At 46.9% G+C, this 21,359-nt stretch overlaps 3 protein-coding genes across 3 annotated transcripts; 1 reads left to right on the top strand and 2 right to left on the bottom strand.

Annotated features, from left to right (window-relative positions):
- Window positions 1-3,080: 3,080 nt before the first annotated feature.
- Window positions 3,081-4,658, bottom strand: N7537_011421 (glycoside hydrolase family 71 protein; the record flags this gene model as incomplete). Its single annotated transcript, XM_056902475.1, has 4 exons — window positions 3,081-3,681; window positions 3,735-3,960; window positions 4,008-4,533; window positions 4,584-4,658. 4 exons carry the CDS (start codon window positions 4,656-4,658, stop codon window positions 3,081-3,083), a joined length of 1,428 nt encoding a protein of 475 aa, XP_056747762.1.
- A 3,958-nt stretch (window positions 4,659-8,616) lies between these two features.
- On the bottom strand, window positions 8,617-13,108 carry N7537_011420 (protein kinase subdomain-containing protein; the record flags this gene model as incomplete). Its single annotated transcript, XM_056902474.1, has 8 exons — window positions 8,617-8,808; window positions 8,856-11,014; window positions 11,066-11,701; window positions 11,776-11,809; window positions 11,857-11,891; window positions 11,946-12,526; window positions 12,570-12,830; window positions 12,888-13,108. The coding sequence occupies 8 exons, from the start codon at window positions 13,106-13,108 to the stop codon at window positions 8,617-8,619; spliced, it is 4,119 nt and encodes a 1,372-aa protein (XP_056747761.1).
- A 4,294-nt stretch (window positions 13,109-17,402) lies between these two features.
- On the top strand, window positions 17,403-21,319 carry N7537_011419 (NACHT and WD40 repeat domain-containing protein; the record flags this gene model as incomplete). The annotated part of the gene is made up of 3 exons (XM_056902473.1): window positions 17,403-17,484; window positions 17,540-19,065; window positions 19,127-21,319. The coding sequence occupies 3 exons, from the start codon at window positions 17,403-17,405 to the stop codon at window positions 21,317-21,319; spliced, it is 3,801 nt and encodes a 1,266-aa protein (XP_056747760.1).
- Between the last annotated feature and the right edge of the window lie 40 nt (window positions 21,320-21,359).

The following is a 21,359-nucleotide window of genomic DNA, read 5'->3' as shown; positions in this document are numbered from 1 at the left end:
GCTGTTCCCAATTCGGCAATTATCTCGATCCCTCCAATTGATGCTTTAGGTGTTTGCGATACCTAGGAATGCGAGACTTTCTCCAGTCATGGCCTTGAAATAGTCTGCTCTCTGTCATATTGCCATGATAACAGGATGTCGAGTCCCAACTGACTAAGGTCCTCCATCAAATAATGGAGATTTTCGCGAGACTTCCATGTTCAGACCTCACCCTCCCAATGCAATGCAATGAATGTAGCCAGATATGTCCCGTTGAGAGTCAGGTACAGAGGCTTTATCAGTTCGAAGACGGATATTCAATCCACTTCCCAAGCTATGAGGCCAATCCCGAGAAGAGCGGTCCTTCATCACAGACTCCTGCGCATAATTTGTATCCTTTTGCTGCTTCACACGGGCAGTCTGATTACCTCAACACTCATGTCCCATTACTGCTACTAGACCTCCGCACTCAGTCTTTCGCCAACCTAGGATAGATCCCGAGGTCAAAAGAAGCCCATAATGATGTTGTCCTCCGCGTCTGATCAAACCAATATTGACTAGTCTATATTGGGAGCTCTTCCGTAGCGCCCCTGTAAGCTGCTTTTGTATTGTTTTGTCTATAACTGAGATGGCACTGACCGCTGGTTGCAACAAAAGCATCATCCCAAGAATCTCTTACAATATAAAAATGTTTGGCAACCCGTAGAAACTGGTAGGACATATGTACCTTTAAACTTTCTTGGGCCCATTCGAAAATAGCGCACCTTTGCGTGAGGATATGTGGGAGGTTTAGAAAGCCTATTGAACTCCGGAGAAGGAGGAATGTCACTGAAGAAGCTAGACGGCTTATTGTATGAGCTTGTAACAGGAATACTATAAGATGTTGAGGAGGCACGAGACTTGAAATCCGCCCCTATACTGGCTTGCTTAATGGGGCCCACAAGATACATCGCTTCGATTAAATGAATGAAAATGAAGGTAGGTATGTGATTCGTCTCCTGCTTTCCTTGATTGACGTAATTCTCCGCCAATCAAACAGAGTACCCTCCACTGCTGTCTTATTGGCTACAACGGCACACCTCAGGGAAGCAGCATATTATAATTATTTTAGGCAAATAAGGTTGCGGGGGGAACTTTGAATACCAAAACCACCGTCAACGAAAGGGGACAGTGGTTACTCTTTTCATATCTTCAAACCGCTCCTTTGAAGCAAGGAAAGTTTACCGAAAACAGGCTGACATTGTAATACATAGACAGAAAGCCCTCTATATTTGCCATGTATCAAAGCAAACAAGACTTTCTCACTCAATGGCCATCAATTGGAATCTTACTAATATTTTAAAAAGGATAAATATGAGCATAGCTGCTTCACGAGGCAAGGCAGAAGATATCCATTTGAAGATGATGAAAAGTACTATTCCCGAGGCGACAAAAAAGGGTCATGTCATTTTTCCCAAGCTACGCAGGTGTTTGGTGAATAATTATACTAAATTTTACCACTCACCATTCCGGCATCAGAGCTCCGATCGAGAGTCAAATCTCAACAAGAAGCTCTTTGGTAGGCTGTTTCGCTGCTTGTATTGATATCCAGCTAATCACCTCACCTGGTGAAGAGGCTACGCTGCAGTTGATTGATACAACTCAGTGCTCTTTCAAATCCTCATTCATCCGCACAATAGACGGAACACAATCTCGCGATACGATCTTTAAACGGCAATTCGTCTCGAGTATCCTTTATCGTTCCCATACCAGCCAAAACACGTTGACGCTAGCTTTGTACTATCTCTTCAAAATTCAGCCTAACGTGCAAGGACGGATTTTCGGTTCCAAAAGAGTATTGCCATTGCAGCTGATGGAGGATAGCCTCCGAATATTCTTGGCTGCCCTCATGCTGGCAAATAAATACTTAGAGGACCATTGTATTTCTGTATTCAGCTGGAGCCAGTTATCTGGATTTCAAATTTCCGAAATCAACAAGGTTGAGATCATTTGCTTGCAGGCATTAGACTGGCGATTGCACATCAGTGGCGAGGATTTTGAACAGTGGGGAACTTCATTACTCGGGGTGGATAAGTGATACTTTTTGGTTTCTTACTTAGCGATTTTACTCTATTTTATTTTGTTCAGTATTGATTCTCTTGTGCCCGGCTTTTTTGGACTCCAGTTCGCCTTGTCCTGTTGTCTTATAACCCCCCCCCCCCCCCCCCCCCCCCCCACAGCCATAATTTTTGGACGAGTTGCCGCCAACGATTCGGAATATGTGGTATGCCGGGGGGCTGCTCCACGTAGATCATAGAGAAAATCCATTTGTCTAGAGATCCCTCTTCAATTTCAGTCAATTTGGAGCAATTAGCGCGTGAAGTCATGCGGTGGTTTATTCCATCAATTCGGCGACGGAGAGTTGTACGCGGGACATTGAAATACGTTATAGTTAGCGCTTGTCCCACGTACTCGTACTGATATCCTAGCTGCTGCAGTGATATTCGAAATTAGTTTATCTCTCATAATCATATCCGAGCTTGATGAACATGTCCCGTTGGTCTTATTTCCCAGGTCACACATATCCCCACATTCCTATTTGGTGTTCCATTCGATATATTTCATTTGATCAAGCTACGCTTAACCTGCTGAGGTACAGTTTTCGAAATCAGTTATACATCCACGCTCTTATAACTTGGTTGTCGGAGACTAACTCCGAGAATCGCGAGTCCTGATTGGATACCATAACCGGGATTGGCTTTCCGTACCGCTTGCCCAATCAGTATCCGTGGCTTACCTTACCTTACCACGGAGAGGCATGAGGCAATTGCTGTGATAATACGATGACTCACCGAATGGAACCAAGCCAATACCGTGATATTTCTACCGGCATTACTGAGCGGTGCCTCAAAAGGGATTAGCGTCTACCAGGGTTTTCCAGCAATCAACTTTGAAGGTATGGCCGATTTCGAACACTACTGTGTATCAAGATTTCACTGCACCATATTTCCGACCTAACGAACGCTCCAGATACCTGTCAGTGAGCTCCTGACACTGGGATCAATACGATAAACTCCAAATTGCTTCAGCCATTTATATTAAACACATCTTCCGATGAATGCTTAGCCTTTTCTATTTTGAACCGTCCCAGCCACTAAAGTACTTGCAGGACATGGGGCTTCTAATCCCTGCAGCAGGCGTGTTAATCCAGCAGACTGCAACTGGTCGGCAGAGGGCTCGGCGGGCAGAGTGCCGACATAAGCATTGAAGTTGTAGATTCCACAGGGACAGGTGTGGACAATATCCCTCAAACTAGTGCCGCATAGAGAAGTGACCGTCATTCCTTCACGGGTAACCTTGAAACTCTGCGCACCCACACCCATCGGCACAGAGTGCGACCACACTCCGGCCCTTGCCTCATAAACTTCAGTATTATGGCCAGACTGCACATGCACCATCGCGGGCGTCTCCAGCATAGTTACTATAAACACCGCGTCGGTCATGTCATCAGCGCCATCGGGTCGAGCACGGACGAAGTCGCCACTCCTACTATTTTCGTTTCCTTCCATTGATGTGTCTGTTGCATTACAGTTGACATCCTTTGGGGTGGGTCGGTACCAGTAGATTAGCTTTTCTTCGTCGAGGAAATCCAGTGGCAGCTTTGAGCCAGCTTTATAAGCAGAAATGAAAGGTTTGGCCATATCGAGCCAACCATTATGTGGCCTGCTTATGGGTTATTCATCATCACCGCCTTGGATTCTTGGGTCTCTGCTTACATGTCTATAACCCATTTGGAGGAACCGTCATCGGTGTGAGGCGATGAAAGTGGACCAATGTAGTGCGATTCACCGTAATCATTCCAAGAGATGAGCTCCACGAAGCGGGGGCTGGTTTCTAGGATCTCCCTCCATCGTTTATACCAGAGGAGGTCCGAAGGGAACACCCAGTTTTTGGAGAGAGAGACTTCGCCACCGAAATGTGTCGAAAACCAAGGTGAGACCGCTAATTTTACATCAGTATCAGAAGAAAAGCTTGTTCGAACCACTCACATGCAACATAGGGCTTTCCCTTCAGTACCGCCTTGTAAGAATTATCACCATCCGCAACAGTGTGCTGGTTGTGAGATGTTCCGTCATTGTTTCCGTTATTGTCCCAAGCGATCCAGTTCAGAGCGGCCTGAACATTATCAAAATCTCCCCGACCAGGGTGGAAATTCGGTGCAAAATAGATATCGCTGCGTGCAGCCGACCTGATTGCATTGACATCAACACCGTCGCCGGCAAAAGAAGATGTAAATACCTTCCCATCAACCTTGAGCTGGCCGGGAAGATTGCCATACTGTGCGATCTTTGCACCGACTGTACTGCCCTGACTAATCTGCCACCAATTGAAGTCGAAGGAGATGAACACTTTCATGCCATTGTTGGAGGCAGATTCATAGGCAAAGTCCAGCTGTGTGTCTGTGTAAGAATCGGTCCCGATGTTCAAGGCAAAAGCGTCGATGCCTGCATATTTGGCTCGCTTCATATCATCGTCGTAGTCACTGGCACCTAGGCGGTTGCTAACGATGCCAACCTAAGTACTGTTATCAATGAATTTGGAGTCAATGGATTATACCGTCATACCATGAAATGACAGAAAACAAGTCTGTTTCCGTGGTTTTCTTCAGAAGTGTAGTTAATTGGGAGCGAGGACGCCATAGCAAGGGGTATGCACCCCGTCAGGGCCACAATGAGCTTGGAGAACATGAAATCAATAATGCTCTCCAGGTTGAATAAGCAGTGCCGAGAAAGGGCCCAGCCAATATAATAGAAACAAGCCTGCTACAACGAAGCTCGACCTTACCTCACCTAAGAAGCAACTGAATACTATCTTGAAAAGAGAACAAAACTGCTATTCAACGAAAACGGTTGCGAGAATAAACCAACAGTGGGGGTTTTGTGTCTCCTGCTCTGCGTGTCAGCTACGGAATAATTCATGGCAAAAAATGAGAAGTTCGCCTTCGCCTATTCACTGAGGCAGCACTGAGTTGAACTGCTGAACATTCTCCTAAGTAGGGTATTATCTCTAAGCTCAGGTTTACGAGAGAGTAGAATTCGAAAACACTCTCGCTTTCTCGGTCCGTATCCGAAATCATCTTGACGTAGTTCAGGACCAGTGGTGATCTAATATATATTCTTAGCCAAGCATTCTTTACCGTCCGGGGTTGATGTGGTTTCGGTTATGGGCCGAAAAACAAACCGTGTGTGCCTAAGGATAAATTGTTTTCGAATTATACTGTAACAATCTAGAAGCCGATCAGTAATTAGAGAGAATACAGGCATTATCGAAATCAGCTTGACCAATACTGTTGTGAGGAATTTTGAAGTTGAAGTCAGTATTACGTTTATCTCCGAGACTCAGTGCCGGATGAAAGGCTGGCGACTGCCCGAGTGGCGATGGACACCAGCTACTCCATTCAACATGACCTCGTTTAATTTCTTGAATTACAGCTAAATGCATCGACCGAGAGCTTGAATCGTTCGAAAATGGACCCAAATTATGTGCACCGCGTGTTCATGCGCACAGAGTACCCACAAACACCAAGCTCGACTATTCATTGGCAGGCATCCTGCAAGGTTCTATTATTTTCCCTCTTTTAGAAGAGTATAATTTTAATCCCCACCATGAAACGGCTGCCCCGGCCCAGTAGTACATACCTCTTCGGTTACAATCCACTTGATCGGAGGTATCTGGCACTGAAAAGACGAAGACGCTGTCATTAGCTGACCTCTTTCAACTTGCCCCATACATGCCATGGTCACCGGCGCGCTTCTAGAAGCTCTACACGTACAACATGCATCGTCTAACATGCTATCAGCTAACCTTGCTTTCATTCTCGTTGGGTTTTACTGGTACAGGATGGATCGAGATCAGTTTTACCAGTTGTACATGGATATTACACCCTCTTTTGAAACATGCTATACCTATTACAGTTAATCTTCCTCCGAACCCCTGTCTTGGCAGTAATCCGATACACATCTAAATAACAGCATAGAAATAGCCTCTGTATTATACCTGTACGGTCTCTCGGGGCTCTAAACCGTTAATTCTGCAAACATATGGTGTCTAGTCTTTTCGTCCAGAGACGTGGCAGGAATATGACTCCCCCTCGTTAACCTCCTGCCATCCAGAGTCGAATGAGCCAGTTGTATAGAGATTGTACGTACTAGTGGGTAATGTTGATTTGCTACTTATAAAAAGCTTGTCCTTCTAATGGAGAACTGATATCTGCTTGACTGGCTGATTTTCATCATTCTAACGTTGGATTCTTTAGAGGGTTCAGTGGGGCGAAGTATTTCGTTGAGGCATGAAATTGAGGCTAAGTATTATTGCCTTGAAATAAGCGAGGGTCGGACGGGTATGGGCTTTAGGCTACCGCAACTTTCAGAGAATTCCGAAGTATAGATTCTGTTGTTGACTAGCTCTATAACCATAGGTATGGGTGCATTCCGTGGGGCCTGACAAGAATGCGGGGCTCTTGCTTGTTACTTTGTAAGATTAAGTCAATTCAGAAACAGCCCTGCGAGTTATAAATACTAAGATCTGTATCAACACCAGCACCAGTGCCAGTCATTCACAATGAAGCTCTTTGAAACCCCACTTGATATTTGGTTAAGTATCAAAGATTTTCTGACGCCAGCAGATGTCGAAAACATCATAAACACCAGTTCTATCCTCTGGAAACAGATCTTCAAAGATACTAGTTGGCTGGAGTTTGCCCTGACATTTGATGGATGTTCTCCAGTTCTTATTGGCCATAACTTGAGCGCCTATCGCCCGAGAGAATCGTCAACTCGTCTCTACCTTGCTCTTATCGCAGGTGATTATTCAGGCGATCTCATTTACAAAAGTGAAAAGTTCTTTGCCGCTCTTCAACATGGCTGGAAATATAACAAGAATAGATATGAGGTGCGATTCCCGTCTGGCATTACCTTGAATATTTACGATGTTATTGAATGTCATGAATCGGTAAAGCTACCTTTGGAAAAGGTTTTTACAATCACAAAGCAAGGACTCTACTCGGAATACTGTTACTACATATATCCGGCGATAAAGGAACTCCGGTCATCCGATATCGCGGAATTGGATCCTGACTACAGGCCGCATCCACATGCGCGTGGTAGGTGGAATGGTCCCGCCTGCAAGGGTAGGGACATAAAAAACGGTTGCAGGGTTACACTTTTGAACAAGGATATGAAGACAAAGCACGTCATTCTTTCAAGTCATATGAAAAGCAAGCTATGGGCAAAAATGGCACGAAGTGTGCGTTGATTTTCGATCACAGTTTGCAAGGGTTGTTCAACACACGGGAGGATTATACTGTACCGAACGCGGGAATTAAACTTATATTTCTGTGACATTACTCCACCTTTAGATATAAATCAACGCACGGGATTTTGGAGCAATTTACAGTAGAATTTTAACCCCACTCTTGCGACTTGATTCGAGAACCCTATTTGGTTATCTATCCGTCCATACTGTAAAAGTATGGGTCATCTACTGGGGTTGATTGCGATTGCCCTACTCCTGTCTGTTAAATATGCTCTGCAGCCTTTATCACTGGGCCGAATTAGAGTTTTATGTCGAATACCAAGTCCGACTACATGGTAGAAACCAGGTAATATACCGGAAACATGTGACATTAGGTACCAGGCATACCATACAAAAGTGCATATTACAGCTAGTCATCATGGTCCGCACAGATTGTTGAAAAAGCGGGTTTTGTCATTTTAGTTAGAGTTGTCAACATTGGTCATCTACAGTCGTTCTCGAAATCGGCTTGACCGATAAACACTTAATAACTCTTTTATGGCCCCACTGCCAAGGCCTTAGCGTAGAATAATTATTCGACAGGCCGCATCATTTTGAGGGGCACAGTATTACTGTACCGCCTTGTTTCTGTAATCATGTATTCCAATAATACGATTTCTGCCAAAGCCCTGCTGTCCGCCTTTACCAGTGCCACGTTGTCCCTTTCATCTCACCATCCTCGCAACGAGACAAAGCATAGGCACAATAGCTCCGACCTTGATAGTATCCTCTCAAAATTTTATCTGAGACTTTATCCCAGGTACTGTCTTGAGCAAATCACTCACCACGTCCCAGATTGCTACAGTGACGACCGCTTGCGCCTTCCATGTCGGACACCGCAGAGGAGCTTTTTCAAACCCTAGTCACATGAGTTGCTAAGCCGTATTTGGTTAATCTCGTATTGAACGATCCGTCACAAGACCGAATGGTATAATACAAAACGAAGAGAAGGCTAAGTATTGTAAGTGCCAATTTACTATTACAGCTCTGAGATGACAATACCAAACTCACCATCACGTCGTTGCAACTCTCACACAAAAATCCCGACCTACCGAAAGCTTGATCCCTGGAAATTAATATAAATGCGATACAACGCTAGCTACTGACTCACTAGATATCAAAAAGCGACGGTGGCAAGGGTAGTGAGCATTGTAGCATGAACACATGCAATTGTTCGGCAAGTCAGATCTACCCTACTAGTTCACAAGGTATCATTTACAAAAGATATTATAGAGGATTATTGAGCACTATTTTGCATCTGCAATGCTTAATATGTTCAGCATCTCCGCAAGCCACCGAGTAATATCATGCATGATCTGGACCCAGGGCCTCCTCGTATCCTGCCAGTGCTCGCTGGTACATCTCTTCTGCCTCCTTCAGCTTGCCCTGACCAGAGTAGAGATTGCCAAGGTTGTTGACTGTTATAAGAGTAGATGTATGATCAGGACCTAGGGCCTTCTCATATCCTGCTAGTGCTCGCTGGTACATCTCTTCTGCCTCCTTCAGCTTGCCTGAGCCTTATAGAGAAGGCTAAGGTTGTTGACTGTATCGAGAGTAGATGTATGATCAGGATCTAGGGCCTTCTCATATCCTGCCAGTGCTCGCTGGTACATCTCTTCTGCCTCCTTTAGCTTGCCCTGAGCCTTATAGAGAAGGCCAAGGTTGTTGACTGTACCGAGAGTGGACGTATGATCTGGACCTAGGGCCTTCTCACGGCCTGCTAGTGCTCGCTGGTACATCTCCTCTGCGTCCTTCAGCTTGCCCTGATCAGAGTAGAGATTGCCAAGGTTGTTGACTGTTATAAGAGTAGATGTATGATCAGGATCTAGGGCCTTCTCATATCCTGCCAGTGCTCGCTGGTACATCTCTTCTGCCTCCTTCAGCTTGCCCTGAGCCTTGTAGAGAAGGCCAAGGTTGTTGACTGTATCGAGAGTAGATGTATGATCAGGATCTAGGGCCTTCTCATATCCTGCCAGTGCTCGCTGGTACATCTCTTCTGCGTCCTTCAGCTTGCCCTGATCAGAGTAGAGATTGCCAAGGTTGTTGACTATTATAAGAGTAGATGTATGATCAGGATCTAGGGCCTTCTCATATCCTGCTAGTGCTCGCTGGTACATCTCTTCTGCCTCCTTCAGCTTGCCCTGAGCCTTATAGAGAAGGCCAAGGTTGTTGACTGTACCGAGAGTGGACGTATGATCTGGACCTAGGGCCTTCTCACGGCCTGCTAGTGCTCGCTGGTACATCTCCTCTGCGTCCTTCAGCTTGCCCTGATTAGAGTAGAGATTGCCAAGGTTGTTGACTGTTATAAGAGTAGATGTATGATCAGGATCTAGGGCCTTCTCATATCCTGCCAGTGCTCGCTGGTACATCTCTTCTGCCTCCTTCAGCTTGCCCTGAGCCTTGTAGAGATTGCCAAGGTTGTTAACTGTACCGAGAGTGGACGTATGATCTGGACCTAGGGCCTTCTCACGGCCTGCTAGTGCTCGCTGGTACATCTCCTCTGCGTCCTTTAGCTTACCCTGAGCCTTGTAGAGAAGGCCAAGGTTGTTGACTGTATCGAGAGTAGATGTATGATCAGGATCTAGGGCCTTCTTATATCCTGCCAGTGCTCGCTGGTACATCTCTTCTGCCTCCTTTAGCTTGCCCTGAGCCTTGTAGAGATTGCCAAGGTTGTTAACTGTACCGAGAGTGGACGTATGATCTGGACCTAGGGCCTTCTCACGGCCTGCTAGTACTCGCTGGTATATCTCCTCTGCGTCCTTCAGCTTACCCTGAGCCTTGTAGAGAAGGCCAAGGTTGTTGACTGTATCGAGAGTAGATGTATGATCAGGATCTAGGGCCTTCTCATATCCTGCCAGTGCTCGCTGGTACATCTCTTCTGCCTCCTTCAGCTTGCCCTGAGCCTTGTAGAGATTGCCAAGGTTGTTAACTGTACCGAGAGTGGACGTATGATCTGGACCTAGGGCCTTCTCACGGCCTGCTAGTGCTCGCTGGTACATCTCCTCTGCGTCCTTCAGCTTGCCCTGGTCTATATAGAGACGCCCTAAACCATGGAATGCTCCCCATAACGCAATATTGTCACCTGACCAATCTCGATGACGTACATAATTGGCGTGTGGAATAAGCCGTTGCTGAAGCCTGGAATAATTTCTGTCACTCGAATTAGGGACAGTGTACCCAACGGATATCAGTGCTAGTTCATTAAGCTGCATCGAATTCACATTTTCGTTTGTGCTAGCAATATGAAGGCACCAGTCTTGTACCACTGGATGCATCGCATAGTTTCCTCCTTGTTGCTTACTCTCAAGAAGAGAGAATCCGATGAGAGTCTTCACACCAATTTTGAAAGCGAGTCCGCTTGATATAGCATTTTTGAGCCAGTCCGGGACGTTCGAGCTGTGACGGCCACTCTTCATTAAGTCGTACCAAATATCACGATTATCAAAATGAGCAAGTAGCAATAGAAGGTCTGCTGCGCTCGGGTCACGCTTCTGGATCTCAAGATATGAGATCATCCATGTTTGCAGCATATTGCCTTGCTGGTACTGACGACCAGGATTCGATTGCAGCTGTAGCTCAGACCAAGATTCTTGGTAGTACTGCAAGTACTCAGTGATACTGGTTCCAGTCTCACGCATAAACGCCCCGGCGATAACAATAGCTAAAGGTAGTCCATCCAAACGATTGGCAAGAGTAAGGATATCTACATATGTTAGCATGATCTGTAACATATATTCATCAAGTGCCATATTACCTGGATTGCTTTCAAGTTTGCTAGTGGTGCTCCTTGCTAATAGACCACTGCTTTGCAGGAGTAGTTGAACTGAGTTATGAGAGTCAAGCCCTTGCACCAGGAAAGGCTCCCCTAGCTCAGTCAGCCCTTGAAGTCGAGAAGTGATAAGGATGGAGCCATGGTCTGCTTTAGGGAAAAATTCTCCAATGTCATATCTATCACCAACAGCGCTGTTGAAGGGGGAGTATTGATCGATGTTGTCAAAAATGATTAGCCAGCGCGAGTTGCCATCCAATGCTAGCCATCGTAACATATGTCTGGCTTGTTGCTCCACATCTGTATCATGACTCGTCTCGCTATCCGAAACCTGTCCTGGTAATCGGTTCAAGGCAAAGCTCAACGATTGCAAGAGCGCATCGCGATCCTTGCCACTGAGCCAGAAGATCGCCGTAAAATCATCTCTATGATCTCGCGCGAAGCGAATCGCTAGCTGCGTCTTTCCCATTCCGCCAAGCCCATGAAGAATTGCAACTTTCTGTGACGGTGGATCTGTCGGCTGTAAATACTGCCACAGATTGTCTAGCACGTCTTGCCGTCCCACGAAATTTGCAATCACAGGCACTGCGGTAAGGTCTAGAGGGACATAGAAGCGATCAACTTTATTAAAGTAGACAAGTCAATGATCAAGAACAGGAAGTGGGAGTTTTATGGTCAGCTCATGGCCTTCGTACCTGGCTGTTGTCGAATAGTGCGGATTTTATATTCCTGAGAAATTTAGTAAGACGAAGCCCTGCCAACAATGATATGCCTACTTCTATGATAGTGGCGAAACAGTCCTCGGTTTTGTCTGCGAGCATCAGCTAAATGTTTATTCGCTATGAAAAGTCCTCGAGACACACACTTTCTTTGAGTCTCATGTTCTGAATGCAGTCCCGCACACGAAACTTTTGTGCTATATGCGTGAGATATCCCTCCGTCGCCGCCTCCATCGGTCCCTTCTTCTTGTACTCCTCAAGCCCAATCTCCTGCAGCCCCTGATCGACATTAAACCGGAAGTACCGCTTCTCATCATAATGCTTGGCCCACCTCGCTATGAATCTTTTCTCCGTGTTCTCTGTCTCGGTTGCGATCTGTACGACTGTCTGCCCGAGAAACGTGACCATATTATCCTTGAACGGCTTCTTGCCTGGATTTCCTGTTCCGATCGAGATGAAGCATTTGACTAGTGGTTTCAAGTCTCCCGTCTCAGAGCACCATATGTTCGACGCCTCGCCCTCCACTTCGTCCACAGGGTTATTCGCGCCCAGTCCACCATCAGCAAATGATCGATCCCCGATGCTAACTGGTTCAAAAAAGGTTGAGGCGGCAGATGTTGCAAGGGCGGCTTGGCATATGGTTGTGCTGATGTTTGGCTCATGCGGGAGGCTGTAGCTTCGCAGGCGAACTATGTCCTTTGTATAGCGGTCGGCGGAGCAAACGAAACTGGCTAGGTTAGAGACATCTCCCTGGTTGGACATCTACTTACGTTCTGCATCCGCGCGCAGTACCATCTCTCAGTCCAGTGCCGTCGTTGAAAGGATCCTGATTGGAAGCACCACTGTCCTCAATAACCTTTTGGATCGCGCGCTCCAACTTCTCCGAGTCGAACTTGGCTTTGATATCCCATTTGAAGTTCATGGGAATTGAGCGCAGCTTCTCACCAAACACTGCTGCTGCGAGATCGCTATAAGCGGCAATACAGCTATCGACATCCATCCCGAGCCGGCCGAGCATGATCGCAATAAGCCTAGCTGATAGTTAGCCAGTCAAATAAAAGATAGCGTGCGCTTGGAAGTTCACTCACCCACCGGTGCTTGTGCCCCCAATAAGGTCGAACACTTCGCACGGCTTCACAGGAGGGAGCTCGACCCGGGCCCGAGCATGGTTGAGTTGGTCCATAATACTCTTTAGGATGTAGAGTGATGAGAGGCCTCGCACACCTCCGCCATCAAGGGACAGTAGGCATAGGCCAGTGGTGTCAACTGGGTTTGGGCCCCTACCCTGAATAGTCGCTTCTTTCTGCATTTTTGAGTTCTTTCTTCAGACTGGAATTTTAGCTTTGGAAACTGAAGGACCACGTATGGAAGAAAATTGTTTTTAGTTTGCTGGGCTGGAGATGGGCAGCATAAAAGCCGCCGGGCGGGGTAGGTACGGCGTCTTGTTGGGTCGATAGCTATGCGCCCGTGACCAACGCACCTCATGTCAAACATATCACATCGCTTAATTCTTCCATTCTGCTCCACTTTGCCGTCGATGCCAAGTCGTTTCATGCACCTTCGTCACAGATCCGGCGTCATGCTTTTTTAATGGATGTACAAGCACAGCCATCCTCTCCTGGCAACCATCCAGCCCCTCCTTTTCATGCCATCTGGTGTGCAATCTTTTTCCCCTTTTTGAATTGTGAGCTGTCATTCCCTCTGGCTAGGTCTCAGCCGCACACCGAGTTTCAGCTGGTGAGGCGTCTCACTTTGCCCAGTAAAAGTCAATCAGATGGCGCCGGACCGACCCACCTGGGCTGCGCCTAAACCTACACGTGTTCATGCTCACCAGAGGCCTCATTGATGACTGTTTGGTAATATGGGGTCGAGTCTCGTGGCCTTACATCGAGATAATCTCTCTGATTCACTCATGACTTCTCAAGATTGCTGGCAGCAGCGCCGTTCAGTTGTGACCTGTGAGAGAAAGAAGAATGCACAGAGCGAATGAATCGAGTTCGTTTGAGGGGTGGGGCTGAAAGGATAGGCTTCTAGACAGATCTTCTGCAAACAGGGTTAGAGCTGATTTGCGGAGACCCACGTTACTCCATGGTATTCTTTAGTAGACAGATCGGACAGGGAAGTATTAGCAAATGATTTGTGGCCTCTAAGTGGAGCCCAAAAATGCTTGATATCGAGTTTGGGGCTTATGAAAAGCCGTACTGTGCAGCCTTCCCCATGAAACTGGTCCCAAACAGACCACCGGAAAGCACCAGACTCTCTACGCTCCTAGGGGCGCGACATACCGTGAGGAACTGTTGACAGATTGCCTATTCAAAAACCGCCGTGTTTGCAGGGTTTGCATAGAACATTCCAGCCTGGAATTTCCAGGCTAAAAGGTCTAGAGCACACTGCATATTTCGTACTAGTAATTTAAGATTCTAGTATTATTTACCTGGTCAGATATAAAACGGGTTAATTACAGCGATTCAGATCTGAATTAGCGTATCACATGACTAGGGTTTGAAACAGTCTCTCTGTGTTTACAATGTAGAAGGCGATTGCGGTCGCTACTATAATATTGCTGGATGTAGCCCGCGTTATCCTGCCACAATCCGGAGTAACAGCCATCAATTCGGTGACACTCGAACGCCTCCCATCCTCTAACATTGAGCCAAGACCAAACATCTACTATATATCATATACAAGCCTCAATATGGACCATACAGATAAGAGGAAGGCTTCTTTCTATGACCTACCGCAGGAGATCTTGGAATCGATCGCAATGAATCTTTACCTTCCTGATTACTTACATTTCCGTGCGCTTTGCCATTGGACATGGTCTTTGTTCGGCTGTTCGGCCCTTGCACCCATTTTGAAAAAGATCCAGACCTTTAAAAACGATACTTCGGAAGTGCGATACGAGGATTGTCAATTCAAATGTCATTACATATCGCGAGGCCATATCTTATCTCACGCCTATCGAAAGAATGGTTCGATTCCAAAGGTGGATAATCTAGTCCAGCTTGGAGCATCTTTGAAGCACATTCCTTGTGGCGACATGGTTGAGCGCGCAGCTCGTTCACACAATTACAAAAAGCTTTTAAGTTGGTTGATCGATCATGGTGCTTCTTTTCGAGAGGTTCAAGGTGGTATCGATAGGCTCTGTTGCGAAGCATACGAGCAAGACGATTTTGAAAGATTTCGCTGGCTGTTCTCGAAAGGAGCGTCTTTAGATGTTTTGGCTGGAGTGGTGTTCGATTTTTCTGGTTATCATAGGCCAAGGTCGCGTGAAGCTTGCCGTCATCATCTACTACCGCTGAAAAGGGCCCTCAGAGAGGGAGCAAAACCTAGTGGCTCCCATAAGGCCTTAACAGCAGAGCTAAGGTTGCGTCGACGTAAAGGACTCAGTGACGGTTGGAGGAAGCCGATCAGCTAGATATACAGCTTGTGGATATTCATAAGGCGAAGCTTGGCACAGAGCATCTAAGCACGTGATACTCCCAAGCGATCGAGTTGCTGAAGAGCTGTGTTGTCAAGCATCCCGCTCATCCCGAGCCCGTATTCAATTCTACCACCTTGCTGATATAGGGAAACAAGGACCTGGCCACCGCTTCATGATCAATCCATGAATTCATTTCATCATATAATAGTAGTTATCAGGGGCTGTTTTATTTGTGAATGATCTATCTTCTGTTGAATTAGCCTTCATTCATTGACAACAACTCTGAGTTCTCCATTATTATATCTAATAGCGTGTTACAAAATACAGTCATTCTCAAATCGCCTTGACAGACCATACTTAGTTGAGGGCCGCCGTAAATTGGGACTTGTATAGGACAGTGATTCATACCCGAGGAATCAAAGCGCAGGCTGCAATCTTATACCAGGGGATACAATACCATTCAAGATATATGTTACAACCGTCCTCAACTAAGTGCGGCCTGCTCAATAGATGATCTGCGCTAAGGCCTTGGCGGTGTGGCTGAGAAAGAGAGTCTCAGTGTGTACTGGTCAAGGCGATTTCGAGAATGGCTGTATACCATACATTGTTCGCACACCATCTTTCTGTCATTTTGTACAAAGGTTATTGGGCTTCAAGGGTTACCTTTCCTTCCTGTGTTGCACGTACATCCTGTGCAAGGAAGTAAGTTATATTCGAGGGGATGGGGCATGCGAACATTTCCTACCATTCCCATTGATCAAGGAGAAGACCAAGGAGGCAAGGCAGAACGAAGCCGATAGCCACATCATAATTACCATTTGTCGGCCAATTGAGAATTGGAAACCACTTGCAGTTGAAATGACATTCAAAGCTTCAGCAAGGGACACATAGACCCCTGTAGCCAACCCAGAGGCAATCATGCTTGCTACTGTAGAGATCTGCATAAATGTCAGACCTGCATTGGAAGCGACTGGAGGATTATGACTTACTCCTGCAATTATATTTATTACTACACTCCCCCCTGCGGAGGACTGAACTGTCAAGCCAAAGATTATTCCGACAGAAGACATCACACTACTTGAGATGAAAGCGATTATATAGGCTGATTTCATCCCTTTCGACGCTATACGATAGACGTGTTCCGCTGTTTGAACCTCGGGCGGATTTAACCTGTCTGCCCATGGGCCTTGAAGTCCGAACACGTCCGTGAAATTGAACCAAAACCCGAATTCTGGATTAGTACAGCTGGTGATCTGCCTTCTCAATGTATCGGACCTCCCTTCGCAATATCCCCAAAGACCGATCACATAAAAATCCGCTAGGTTTGACTTCAACCTTAAGAGGTCTTCGGTAACACTACTTTCGTTGTGTCCATCATAACTTGTCGTACCAGAATAAGAAATGCCTGCAATCTGATCATTTATTCTTTTTTGTGAGATTACAAGTTCTTTGCTCATTATGTCAAGGATACCTCATTTACCAGTAATTCTCCACTCATAGCTTTTCCTACAACTTTCTCTGCTTCAGCTGAGGACCCGGTCAGATTTGCCTAGTCATTGTAAGCATTGACCTCTAAGCTTGAGTGTAGATGTTGACCTTTACAAAGAATAAGCTGCTCTGAGAACTTGGTTGCCCCGTACAGCCGATCCCAATAAATACTAACAGGATGGATGATGTTATGACAAAAATATAAGGCAGGAAAGAAATAAAATATATGTTGAAATTTGCCATTATGATTTTGTGTGAACTATCTCTGTGAGGGATTCCAGGTTTCAGAATTGAAGAGCTGCGAGAGTAACCTCTTATAAGAATGTACGGTGGCTTTCAATCTCAGTGTAAATACCTGTAGAAATGAAGACATTTTTTATTTCCTATCAATTCTTTTCTGTTCTCTTTTCTGTTTCCTTTTACAGACGTGCTCGAAATCAGTTTCACCATTTTACTCTCTTCGTTTCTTTGCCAAACTTTATCCTGAAACACGCTAGTCTGTGTTCGGCTTAGGACATTTCAGAGTATCGAAACGTATTGTAACTTCAAATCACATGATGAAGTACTGTTTAATATATTGGAAATAATCATACGATTGATACCCTATATCTCGATACCCCTCAGCGGGGTACTTCAACGACTTAGCCATGTGCTCCCGACTAACCCTTCTAAGAATTACCTGGCTGCAATAATGGCATACACGACATCATATGACGGGTCAAACTCTGGGTTCCAAGTTGGACAGAACCTTGGTCATATCACTAATCAGTTCTGTGAGTGGGGCGCATGACTCTAAAAGAACGTACCTAACCGGTGTGACTGCTCAAGTACAATCGGAAGCATTGAATCAAGCGTGCCTGCGGGATCTGCGGACGACTGATCCTCACCATGACAAAGACCGTATTCAGAACACCAACGGAGGGCTGCTCAAAGATTCATACTGCTGGGTTCTCGACAACGAGGGGTTTCAACAATGGCGAGACAACCAGAGCAACTGTCTCCTCTGGATCAGAGGTGATCCGGGCAAAGGCAAGACAATGCTGCTGTGCGGTATCATCGATGAATTAACACGAACATTTGGGGACACTGCGAATGTCTCGTTCTTTTTTTGCCAAGCTACAGACGTACGAATCAATAATGCCACGGCTGTTCTCCGTGGCTTGATATATTCGCTTGTCGAGAAGCAGCTATCTCTTCTCTCCCATGTACAAAGACAGTATGATAAAGCGGGAAAAGCATTGTTCGAGGACATAAACGCATGGAATGCCCTCTCGAGGATCTTCACGGATATCCTGAAAGACTCGGCCCTACAAAGCACCTATTTGATTATCGATGCGCTAGATGAGTGCACATCAGGGCTACCTTCACTTCTCGACTTGATTACTCGGATACCGTCTGCTTACCCACAGATAAAGTGGATTGTCTCAAGCCGCAACTGGCCTGATATCGAAGAGCGTCTTGACACTACCCAGACCGCTCCAATATCATTAGAGCTAAATGAGGCGTCTATATCTGAAGCTGTGTGCAAATTCATTGAACACAAGGTTCACTATCTAGCGAAAGTTAAGAAGTATAGCGATGAAACTCGTGATACGATCTGCCGTCACTTGTTATCCAACTCGCAAGGCACATTCCTTTGGGTAGCCTTGGTCTGTCAAGATCTTGATAGAACATCGCGGAGGCACGCTCTTAAGAAGCTGGAGGCGTTTCCTCCTGGACTGGATGCCTTGTACAATCGGATGATCGATCAGGTTCGTAACTCGGAAGATGCCGAGCCCTGCAAGCGAATACTGGCTGCCATGTCCATAGTGTATCGGCCTATCGCGTTTGACGAACTGGCCTCTCTTGTTGAACTACCTGATGATCTCTCTGGTGACTCTGAAGCCCTACCAGAGATTATCGCGATTTGTGGCTCGTTTCTAACTGTGCGCGAAGACACTATCATTTTCGTCCATCAGTCTGCAAAGGAATTTCTGCTTAGAGAAACGCAAAATGAGGTTTTTACTGGAGGTATAGAAACTGAGCACCACAAAATTTTCTCTCGCTCTCTACTAGCCATGTTCAAGACACTTCGACGCGATATCTTTCAACTTAAGTTTCCTGGATTCCCGATTGAGAAAGTTATACCACCCAGTCCGAACCCATTAACAGCTGCAAAATATGCGTGTGTCTATTGGGTTGACCATCTTCATCATAGCGGATGCCATGAAAAAGATGATCTTACCGTTGGTGATAGAAAACGTATAGGTGATTTTCTAGAAAAGAAATACCTTCACTGGCTTGAAGCCCTGAGCATTCTAGGAAGCGTATCGCAAGGCATAGCAGCTATGCTAAAGCTCGATGACTTACTTCAGGTGATTAATTGCTCATATACCGAAACAATCTCTACTTCTGACGTTACAACTACTATACTAGGGAAAAAGCGAACCACCTGCCCTTTTATATCGGGTTCAAGACGCCTCTCGGTTCATTCGATACCACAGGCTAGCAATTGAAAGTAGCCCCCTTCAAGTATACAGTTCACCTCTGATCTTTAGCCCCATGTTGAGCCTCACGAGAAGATGTTATCAAAAGGAGAGACCCGATTGGGTTTTGAATGAGCCACTGGTGGACAAAGATTGGAGTCCATGTCTTCAAACCCTCGAGGGGCATAGCAGTTCGGTCAACTCGATTGCCTGGTCGCAGGATAGAAGCCGACTCGCATCAGGGTCAAAGGATAACACCGTCAGGATCTGGGATCCAGCCACCGGCCAGTGCGTATCAACCCTTGAGGGGCATAGCGGTTCAGTCAACTCGATTGCCTGGTCGCAAGATGAAAGCCGACTCGCATCAGCGTCGGATGATAAGACCGTCAGGATCTGGGATCCGGCTACCGGGCAGTGCGCGTCAACCCTCGAGGGGCATAGCCATTGGGTCAATTCGATTGCCTGGTCGCAAGATGGAAGCCGACTTGCATCAGCGTCCTTTACTAACGCCGTCAGGATCTGGGATCCGGCCACCGGCCAGTGCGCGTCAACCCTCGAGGGGTATAGCCATTTAGTCAACTCGATTGCCTGGTCGCAAGATAGAATCCGACTCGCATCAGCGTCCTTTAATAACGCCGTCAGGATCTGGGATCCGGCCACTGGCCAGTGCGTATCAACCCTCGAGGGGCATAGTGATTGGGTCAACTTTATTGCCTGGTCGCAAGATGGAAGCCGACTCGCATCAGCGTCCTCTGATAACACCGTCCGGATCTGGGATCCGGTCACTGGTCAGTGCGTATCAACCCTCGAGGGACATAGCCATTGGGTCAACTCGATTGCCTGGTCGCAAGATGGAAGCCGACTCGCGTCAGCATCGGGTGATAACACCGTCAGGATCTGGGATCCGGCCACCGCGCAGTGCGCGTCATCCCTCGTGGGGCATAGCCGTGGGGTCAAGTCGATTGCCTGGTCGCAAGATGGAATCCGACTCGCATCAGGGTCCGTTGATAACACCGTTAGGATCTGGGATCCGACTACCGGGCAGTACGCGTCAACCCTCGAGGGGCATAGCAGTTGGGTCAACTTGATTGCCTGGTCACAAGATGGAATCCGACTTGCATCAGCGTCCTTTGATAACACCGTCAGGATCTGGGATCCGGCCACCGGGCAGTGCGCGTCAACCCTCGAGGGGCATAGCGAGTCGGTCAACTTTATTGCCTGGTCGCAAGATGGAATCCGACTCGCATCAGGGTCCGCTGATAACACCGTTAGGATCTGGGATCCGGCCACCGGGCAGTGCGCGTCAACCCTCGAGGGGCATAGCGAGTCGGTCAACTTTATTGCCTGGTCGCAAGATGGAATCCGACTCGCATCAGGGTCCGCTGATAACACCGTTAGGATCTGGGATCCGGCCACCGGGCAGTGCGCGTCAACCCTCGAGGGGCATAGCGAGTCGGTCAACTTTATTGCCTGGTCGCAAGATGGAATCCGACTCGTAACAGGGTCAACGGATAACACCGTTAGGATCTGGGATCCGGTCACCGGGCAGTGCGCGTCAACCCTCGAGGGGCATAGCGATCGGGTCAACTCGATTGCCTGGTCGCAAGATGAAAGCCGACTCGCATCAGCGTCGGATGATAAGACCGTCAGGATCTGGGATCCGGCTACCGGGCAGTGCGCGTCAACCCTCGAGGGGCATAGCCATCGGGTCAACTCGATTGCCTGGTCGCAAGATGGAATCCGACTCGCGTCAGCGTCGGATGATAACACCGTCAGGATCTGGGATCCGGCCACCGGCCAGTGCGAAACAACACTGCATATCAGCTCCTCCGCCTTCCTTCAATTTGATAAAGTCAATTTCAATCATCTACACTCGTCAATTGGTACATTTGATATAGGATTCACTGGTATTGTCACGTCCACTCCTCGCTGTTCGACCTTCCCGCAACACGGGTATGGTTTGAATGAAGACCGTTCCTGGATAACCTATAATGGCGTCAACCTCCTTTGGTTGCCTTCCGATTACCGACCAACTCATTCCTCTCTTTTTACTATGTCTGCAACAAATTTGGCGATCGGTTGTTCGTCTGGTGTTGTCATATTTCTCGCGCTTACGCAACAGAGTCCCATCCCTCGCCTTTGATCAATGTTTATATTGCTTCAGATCCCTGTGCCTTTCCTAT

The sequence above is a fragment of the Penicillium hordei genome, assembly GCF_028827395.1.
Source record: "Penicillium hordei strain IBT 12815 chromosome Unknown utg000006l_segment0_segment0, whole genome shotgun sequence".
Lineage (NCBI taxonomy): Eukaryota > Fungi > Ascomycota > Eurotiomycetes > Eurotiales > Aspergillaceae > Penicillium > Penicillium hordei.
The sequence above is the reverse complement of the archived record's forward strand: the minus strand, read 5'-3'. Positions and strand labels throughout refer to the sequence as shown.